Genomic DNA, 9,971 nt, shown 5'->3' with positions numbered 1-9,971 from the left:
GCTCTTCCTCTTGGAGGTTGGTAGGGGAGGGCAGAGAAGGGAGTTGAATGGCAGAGAAAGACACCCCAGACTTGACCAATGGGGAAAAAAACCTTAGCCTGTTCCCCAGGCCAGGCAGTCCCTGGGATAACCAGGAAGTGTAGGGATAACCAGGTCTAGGGAACAAGAAGAGAGTCTTTCCCCACCACCCCATTCCCTTGTCATACACCAGTTCAAAGGGTGACTGGAGAAGTGGGGAAAAACTCAGCCTGTTACCCAAACCAGAGACTTGCTCTGGGGAAGTCCAGAGAGCACTGCCTCATTGTCCTGAGGATTGCTTTCCCAGCTGGGGAGCGCGCACAGCCTTCACAGCCCTGGGGGCCAGGAACTGGAACAGGAAAAGCCTTCCCCAAGCCCACTTTCCATCCCTGCCAGCTTCTAAATCATTGATCTGCATCCCAGTTGGGCAGTGGGAAAAGCAAAATGAAGGTGGCAAGCACTGACATTGAACGTGCCACATGGGGGACAGCCTTCCTTGTACAGAATTAAGAGCCACACAGCTGCTTCCCCTGGGAGAAGAGTTGAGGAAACAGCAGGCTAAAGCCCCCTAACTCTTCCCCAAACTAGGGACTACCCACTTTGGGGAAGAGGCAGGAGCTACTGCTTGCCTCTCCTCCCAAACTGGTCTGCCTCCCCTGCTTGCCTCCCCTTCCCAGACCAGTTTGAAAGGGGAGGCAAGCAGCAGCTCCTGCTCCCTGCCTCTTCCCCAAACTGAGCAATCCCCAGTTTTGGGAGAAATGGAATGCACGCTTGTAGGCTTGTGATTTCTGATAGGAGAATGGCAATTCTCCCAGTAGAAATGTAAGGCTTGTACAAGGCCATAATCCTAGCTTTGCTTGGTTTTGCCCTCTGATGTTTGTGTGAATGGGTTTGTACAATCTGGCAACCAACTGGGCCAGATTCTGTTCCCATTTAACCTGCAGGGAATCACAAACTTCAAATCACATTAAATGCAAGTAAATGTCGCTTAGACCAGAATCAGTTCTTCCATCTGAAGTCTGACACACAAAAAGCATGAAGAGGTTATAACTGTAAAAAAAGATATGCGTTTTAAAATATGCTTAATTAGAATGATTTGTTTTGCTAATATAAACTTACTATACTCCTGTTTTGCAGCTCTCTGGTAAAATTTCAGTTCAGAAAACAACGGCCCATTTTCAAGGTATTCCTACAGAGAAATAAGTGCATTTAGAATAAAAAAAAGAACTAGAAAGATTACCTACATAATGGAATGTAAATTCTACATGACTTATTATTTCTTTCTTCTTAATGATAGATTATAACATTTGACAGAGGCAATTTTTCATATAATATAGCCAAAATGCCCGTTTTAAAACCAGTAACTTCCACTTGCAAAAAATAAATAAAAACCATTACACATGCCGAAAAGAAAGCACATAATAGAAATAAATAAGAACTGCTTAGAAAACTGTATTTAAAAAAAATATTGTAACTCTGAATTTATAAGACTCATAGAATCATAGAAAATTAGGGATTTGAAGGGATCTCAGGAGGTCATTTAGTCCAACCCCCTGCTCAGAGCAGGATTACCCCCAACAAGATCATTTAAGCGAGAGCTTTGTCAAACCAGGACTTAAAAACCTCCAAGGAAGGAGATTCCTGCACCTCTCTATGTAACCCATTCCAGTGCTTCACCACCCCCCTAGTGAAAAATATTTTCCTAATATCCAACCTAAACTTCCCTTGCTGCAACTTGAGACCATTGCTCCTTGGGCTGTCATCTGCCACCACTGAGAACAGTCTAGCTCCATCCTCTTTGGAACCCCTGTTCAGATAGTTAAAGGCTGCTATTAAATCTCCTCTCAGTCTTCTCTTCTGCAGGATAAATAATTCCAGTTCCCTCAGCCTCTCCTCAGAAGTCATGTGCCCCCACCCCCAAACCATTTTGGCTGCCCTCCCCTGGACTATCTCCAACTTGACCAAATCCTTTCCATAGTGGGAGGCCCAAAACTGGACACAGTACTCCAGATGAGGGACCTGGATCTCTTCAGTCTCCGCAAGAGAAGCCTGAGAGGTGATCTTGTGGCTGCCTACAAATTCACCGGGTGGGGGGGGAAAGGAATAGGAGATGCTCTGTTTATCAGGTCACCTCTTGGAGGTAACTAGGAACAATGGCCACAAACTGACAGAGAGTAGATTTAGGTTGGACATCAGGAAGACGTTCTTCATGGTAACAGTTGCCAGAATCTGGAATGGGCTTCCAAGGGAGGTGGTGCTCTCCCCTACCTCAAGAGGAGGCTAGACATGCACCTAGCTGGGGTCATCTGACCCCAGTGCTCTTTCCTGCCCAGGGTAGGGGGTCCGACTCGATTATCTACTGAGATCCCTTCCAACCCAAACATCTATGACTCTATGTGGCCTCACCAATTCAGAAGGGGGGAATTATTACTTTTCTCAATCTGCTGGAAACACTCCTAGTACCGCAGCCCAGTATGCTGTTACCCTTCTTGGCAACAAGGGCACACTGTTGACTCATATCCAGCTTACTGTCCACTGTAACCCTCAGGTCCTTTTCTGCTTAGCCAGTTGATCCCAAACCTGTACTGGTGCATGGGATTCTTCTGTCCTAAGTGCAGGACTTTGCACTTGTCCTTGCTGAACCTCATGATATTTCTTTTGGCCCAATCCTCCAATTTGTCTAGGTCACTAAATCCTAGCCCTACCCTCCAGCACATCTACGACTTCCCCCAGCTTGGTATCATCTGCAACCTTGCTGAAGATGAACTCTATGCCATCTTCCAGGTCACTGATGAAGACAGTGAACAAAACTGGCCCCAGAACCGACCCCTGGAGCACTCCACTAGATACTGGCTGGCAACTAGACATCAAGCCATTGATCAGTACCTGTTGAGCCCAATGATCCAGCCAGTTTTCTATCTACCTTATAGTCCATTCATCCAACCAATACTTTCTTAGCTTGCTTGCAAGAATGCTATGGGACCCACATCCACAGAGCCAGTCATCTCATCATAGAAGTCAATCAGGTTGGTCAGGCATGACTTGCCTTTGGTGAATCCATGCCGACTATTCCCGTTTCATAGATGTTAGGGGCTGGAAGGGACCTTACAGATCAGGTCCAGCCCCCCCTACACTTGAACAGTTCATTTTCTTCTCCCCAAAGTATTTAGAAATGGATTTCCTGAGGACCTGCTCCATAATTTTTCCAGGGACTGAGGTAAAGCTGACTTGTCTGTAGTCCCTGGATCCTCCTCCTTCCCTTTTTTAAAGATGGGAACTATATTTGCCCTTTTCCAATCATCCAGGACCTCCCCTGTTTGCCACAAGTTTTTAAAGGCTCTGCAATCACATCAGCCAACTCTCTCAGCACCCTTAGATTCATTGCATCCAGTCCCATGGACTTGTACACATCCAGCTTTGTAAAATATTCCCCAACCTGTTCGTTCACCACTGAAGGCCGTTCTTTCACCTTCTCCCTGAACAGTGCTGCCCGGTGCAGTAGTCTAGGAACTGACCTTGCCTGTGAAGACTGAGGCAAAAAAGGCATTGAGTACTTCAGCCTTTTCCTCCTCGTTCATCACTAGGTTGCCTCCCGCATTCAGTAAGGAACCCACACTTTCCTTGACCTTCCTTTTGTTGCTAACATACTTGCAGAAACCCTTCTTGATACCCTTCACGTCCCTTGTAGGCTGCAACTCCAATTGCCTTCCTGATTCCATCCCCAAGTGCCTGAGCAATATTCTTATACTCCTCCCAGGTATAATTATGATATATTCTTAAATTCAGTCATTTTTTTCATTATGAAGTCCATGGCTAGGAATGCAATAAAAAAATGCCAGACTTATCTCTAATGGATAAAATGTAACAAGAACAAAAGAAAAGCATGCAGTGTCACTCAACACTCAAAATAAGAATAAAAAAAGAGTTAAAGGAAGTGCTATTGGATTTAAATTAAATTATTTAGAATTGAAATATGTGTATTACCACTTTAATTACATGCACAGCATCATCTTCTACAGGAATATCAATATGAGGAGAAGCTGCAAAATTAGAGAAATATGGCAATGAAACTGCATGCAATATTTGATGACCAAAACTTGAAGAGCAAAGTATGTAGCACAAGAACATGTTAAGAACAAGATGTGGCTGGTGAGGTGGGAAGCTTGACTGTACACTTAAATGTGAAGCACATAAAGATGTTCAGAAAAAGGGATGAAAGGTACATTTTCCCCAAAATATTTGTTAAAATTGTTCCCCTTTTAATTTCAAAACATTGCCTAAATTTCAACTCAGTTTATAATTTTCACAATACCTAGATATAAACACGGGCAATTCTAATCTTGCTTTTGGCAGAAATGTCTCAATCCAATCTTAACTCTTGATCAGCTAAGGCCATTGCTCCCCACTTACTCCAAACTTAAATAAAACTTCTGTACATTAAAACAGACAAAGCTGTTTTCTCAATGACTAAGGTCAGCCATGTATTCTTCATGTATGCTTTTTGTCAGTTTGCTTTCATTATACAGACTACAAGTAAGGTTACAACCTATGTCATCCCATTTCACTAACTTACATCATGTCACTGATGTAAGTGACATTCTTTCCCCACTATTTAATTTGGCCCATATTCCCATCCTGACGTTATATATTTAGATACTAGCATGAACAATGCGTGCACCCAGCGGCTGGGGGGGCATAGCTGTGCTGGCGGCAGCACGAACGTGGCGGCAGGAGCCCGGCAGCAGTAAGTGCAGGAGCTCCCACAGACAGTGCCGGTGGCAGTGGCAGGCACCACTGGCAGCGGCGCCCAGGGGCAATCGTTGATGACCCCTTTTTGCAGGGGGTGCACCGCCACATTCAGAGGGTGCACGTGTACCTGGCATGCACCCCCTACACGTTGCCCCTGGGTACTAGCCTAAAATAGGGACAGTACAGCTCAAACCACCCAAAGGGGAAATTGGAAACTTTGCTTCTTAGCACAAGTAGAAATGTCAAAGCAATAGCAACTGACCAGACATGCCAATTACAGGCTGGGGGACAGAACTCTGTTCCACACTCCAAGCAGACTGCCTAGCCTGCTGCCTTCTGCAGGTGGGTTTTGCCCCATGAGGTGCACCTCAGCCAATTCTCCCAAAGAAAGCACAGTCTTCATGCAATAACAAACAAATAAACAAAACCAAGATTTTTTGCCATGTCCCAAGCACCAGAAGGGGAGCCCTTTGACTCTGGCCCCAGCACAGCCTGGTCCCTCTTTGTAGTAAGCTGATCTGCTCGTAGCTTGCTTCCTCCTCCCTTGCCCAACTCTTTCTGGAGCTTTTTAAAGCTCTTAGAGTGACACTCAATGCATATCCAAATGCCCCACACCTGGGTTCTCTCAACAGGGCTAACTGTTCCTTTTTACAGGAACAGGCTTCCTTGTTACTCATAGACAACAGGATTCTGACCTTGAAAGAACTGGCATTTCTCTTGGATGCCACCTCAGGATTAAAGTTTAATGAGACTAATTCACATCTGTAATAACAATCAATGGAAAGCCCAAGAAAGAGTTCCAGGAAACAAGTGTCCCAGTAAAACCCAGGGGTGAATCACTAATTCCTAACATGGGCAAAAGTGAAGTTTAACTATTTTATTCCACTACCAAAATCACTAACTCTGATCTGACAAAACTGAATTATCCCTATACTGGGTGAATGGGCATCTGAACATGGTTAAGGATAATCAGGCTGCTCTAGCTCCTCAATTCTGCTTATCAGCTGGTCTAAATTAAGCCAGTAGATACACTCTATTAAGAGACCTTAGGGCTTCACTCCTGTGCTGCAGCCCTTTCTCTGCCTCATCCCCTCCTAGATGTGGCAACATGCTTCACAGTGAGGACAAATGGAGCAGTTGACACCTCCTGGAGCTAATGTTTTAAGCAGTCTACAGACTGAGACAGGCAGGCAAATACAGATTACATTTTCAAGAGGTTTTTTTCTTGTTAACAAACAGAATGCACTGGAAACATTTTTATTTTTAGATGAAAGGTTGGATTTTGATCTCTCTCCATCTCTGGAAACAGAACCAAGGTTCAAGACTATGGCCTTGAACCATGCCTTAACCTGGCCCAACCCACTGTAGATCACATGTTGAAATATACTGGGAAATACCTGTGGGTATTTCAAATTCCTTGATAGCTTAGCAATGCCATGTAGCCTAAGCAGGAGCATAGGCATTTGCCTACTGACAGGAAGATGGAAGCTAGTTTATTTTAATCAAGAAAGAATGGGTGCATACTGAGAGGTAGAATCTAAATATGTCTGGAAGAGGCTGGTTTTATTTGAATGCTCCTGTGGGTAACTTCACAGGTACCTCCTGCTAATGGGATAGGGCCATCTTTCTTAACAGCACATACTCGGAATTTGACTAGCAAGTACCTGCTCCCCAGACTACTGAAAAGAGGGCAATTAATTGGTGGTAGTCTGGCACCAGAGTCTAAGCCCCCAGTCTTTTACAGTACAAGTCTCTAGCTGATCTCTGAAGTTCTGCTCATAGCACATTTTGAAGAAAACTCACAGCCTAACATCAAGCCAAGAGTGAAAGCACTGTAGCAGATGTGGCTTTGAGGCAACAAGGGAGAAAGAAACTAGCTAAGGAACAAGGAATATTGTCAAATGTGTATTTTAAGACTACAAGGTACAAGTAGGCAAAAAAATATGTATAATTGTTATTGCATGTATACAGAATAATCTTTAAACATGTAACAAGCATACTGCACCAACCACTGCAATACATTATACAGATAATTTTAGGGAAAATGTTTAAAGTGATTATTTCTAGAAATATTGATTTACCCAAAGTTGTTCATGTTGTTAATATTACATAAGACGCATCAAAATATCCCAGTTTATTAACCACATATACTGTACAGCAGATACTTTTATCTGCTGTGGTTCGCCAGTGAGACAGACCGTTTTTGGTCATTTATGGAGTTCTGTTGTTTTTTTTTTTTAAATTGACTCTACTGCATATGCCTGCTTAAAAAAAAAAAAAAAAAGAGAAAGGCTCCCAAGGTTTATCAGTCTGATTATATATCTCAAAGACCAGCACCACTCTCTTGCGGGTTCAACTCGTAATTAATTACTGTATACATATAATTAGCCATGCCTCGTTCTGTGCGATAGCACATGGCTATTTATTACATTACAATCAGTTAAGTAGAAGACAGTAAGCAGAGACTCTGCAGGAGAGCAGTGCTGAAATGCAGGATGACTGCTATGGCACCTAACACATGGTACCACAGGCACTGTATGGTTGGACTATGTTAGGAAAGGGTACTCTGAAATAATACCATAGCAAGCAAAAATCCCCAGTCTGTGGCACTAGTACATACACACATTTCATCTAAACTACTGCACATCAGAGGGGTGTGTTGTATACCAAGAACTATTTCTGTAATGTACCTTCATATTTCAGTAACTTTTTCCTTTCACTTTCCAACTAATTGGAAATATTGCCATGAGTTACAAATACTGCATAGAGTAGCAGCTGACAAACTGTATTAAAAATACAAGCTGGAATAAAAAAAAATTGATAGTATTTACATTTGTCACCTAATCATTAAAGGAAAAAATTTACCTCAAACTAACCTAGGTCCAAAGTTCCCTAGCTTTGCCCAGACAAAGCATTTAGGGTGCTTCTATCAGTTTTAGCTGTGAATTTCATTGCTTTTGTTGGCTACTGCCACAACCTTAATTAATGTAGCTTCCTGAGTTTTAATATGACAATGTAACAATAGAGCATTTCTGGATCAACCGTGATTTTCTAGGACTACATGGCACAATTGCATGCAGTCTGACAAAGAAGTGTGCCAATTTTATTTGCCAGTTCTAATGTGCCAGTTTTAGTTTTAGCAGTTAATTTGTGGCAGTCATGTCTGGAATACAATGAAGAATTTCAGTGGTACTCATAGAATCAGTTTTGTTGACAAAGTTTACACAGTGGAAAAGAAAAACAACATCTATTTTGGCAGCTAAGAAAAATATCCATACTTCTGCCCACAGCTGGTCTCCTTGCTTCTGCTGGATGTTTTGGAAACATGAACAAAGTTATAAATCAATAAAAAATTATTTGAGATGTTTACCTAGTTTTTCAGTGGACATTGTCTTAGCTCAGTTTGTGCATAAATAAATTTTTGAATCAAGGATTTTTTTAACACCAAATTCAAAAGCTGGTTTGGTCATGTTCTGGAAATGAGAAGAGTAGAAAAAATCCTGGCCCCTACAGAATCAATGAGGCCCAAATTCTGTTGCTTCTAATCGTTCCAATTGATGTATGAAAATAGTTCTCTAAGATTTTACAATTCTTATGTTAATAAAAACAATTAATTCACAGTGGCCACCATAAACATTTTGGTGTTGTTTAATTTATTGTAGTTTTCAAGTACATCTTAAGAACAGAATGTACCATGATGAATCAAACATCTATTTTTATTTGGACTCATTATATATTTCCCCACTTTCCTCCCCAGCCAAACCTCTTGTGAAATTGAAGCTTTACGTATTTTAAAAGAGGCTGTAGATGAGCTATCTGTTATCTGAGGAAGACCCTTGTTTCTGTTCACACTAGCCCAGATTTTGTCCCAATAATGCAGTATCATTCTCTGTATACACACATTTTAAATGAGCTTTTTCGACCCATCTTTTTGAAGTCTTCCTTCAGCTTCCTTAAGATTCTATTATGAAGACACTACATGTACAGAAGCCTCTACAGTAGATTGCAATCCAGCTTTCATAACAACTTTGCTGACCTATTCAATGAAAAACTGAGCTCCCCTGCAAAACTGTTTTGGGTCTAGTCTGCAAATGCCTCCAATACAGAGCAGTTCTGGTTGGAACTTCTTTGATTTTCTCTCATCTTTCTACTACATTTTAATCATGGGCTACCAGTGCCAAAGTTCTGTAGTCCATAGCTACGAAGGCCACCTTTTAACTTTCAAAGTTACTGTCTGAGCTGGAGTTGGTATGACATATCCTTTAACCTCAGGCACCAAAGCTATGCAGTCTGCTGTTACAGTATTCTTGGATGAAAGTCCATGCCTCTAATACTTAAAACTTGATGCACACACTGTTTTCTGGCACACGTGCACTCCTGCCCATCTGCCAGGCTGACACTCTGCCCACTAAGAAGATATGATGCCAGTTTCAACAGGGTGCAGGCACCAATCAAAAAGCAGTTTGGCGTTAGGCAAACTAGCTTTATATTTTATCTTCAGAAGTTCTGCCTGATATCCTAAAACACCGATTACACAATTCAATGTACAGAATCACTCTGCATCTTTAGGCCTATATGTCCAAAGATTCCTTTTAGACTCACTCTCCTCTCTCCATTGCACATACTTAACATAAGACTCTCCAAAACTAAACATATTCCCAATAATTCCCATCACTTAAACCTGAAATAAAGGACAGGACAGGTCTGACCACAGTATCTTCAGTCACATGAATCTCAGTAGTAGAGTGTATGGGCATTTGTAGACAACACTTTAAAGTGGGTTTAATGCAGGTTAAATGCCTTTTGTGCTGCTTTAATGGCATTGCTGTTTGCACATTCTGTGGCGTACTGTGCATTAATTCCAGCCGCTGTAGTACTTTCGGTGGCGTAATGCGCCTTAAATGACTTTGGAAAGCAGAAAATGACTTTTGCCAGTGCTTCCCTCCGCAGTTGTGGTGCCCTCACGTGCCTGCAGGCAGGTGCCGCCGTTGCTGCACAGGGAAGCACCAGCCCCCACCTGCAGCTCAGGGACTGCTCTGCCCACCAGCAACTTGCTCTCCCCTCCCCACCGCTGCAGAGGCAGAAGTAAAACACCTCCGAGGAGTTTTAGTTTTCCTAACCTACAGCTGCGGAGGGAAGCACCAAGCTCCTTGCAGCTCAGGGGCTGGGCAGGCTCCACAGAAGGGGGGAAAAAAAAAAAAAAA

General features: G+C 42.6%; 1 protein-coding gene across 4 annotated transcripts in view; it reads right to left on the bottom strand.

Moving 5' to 3' along the window:
* VRK2 (vaccinia related kinase 2) overlaps window positions 1–9,971 on the bottom strand; it is a 71,850-nt gene that overhangs the window by 51,537 nt on the left and 10,342 nt on the right. For 3 of the 4 annotated variants that reach the window (XM_006016736.3, XM_006016738.2, XM_025192031.1), the window contains exons 3-4: window positions 4,003–4,058; window positions 1,138–1,207 (exon numbers count right to left, since the gene is read on the bottom strand). In XM_006016736.3, coding sequence (XP_006016798.1) covers window positions 1,138–1,207; window positions 4,003–4,058 — 126 coding nt within the window. The remainder of the gene's footprint in view (window positions 1–1,137; window positions 1,208–4,002; window positions 4,059–9,971) is intronic. The other variant, XM_006016739.3, reaches the window with a different exon arrangement.

This window comes from Alligator sinensis, unplaced genomic scaffold (genome assembly GCF_000455745.1).
Source record: "Alligator sinensis unplaced genomic scaffold, ASM45574v1 scaffold219_1, whole genome shotgun sequence".
NCBI classification, from domain to species: Eukaryota; Metazoa; Chordata; order Crocodylia; family Alligatoridae; genus Alligator; species Alligator sinensis.
This window is presented reverse-complemented; position numbering and strand designations above follow the sequence as displayed.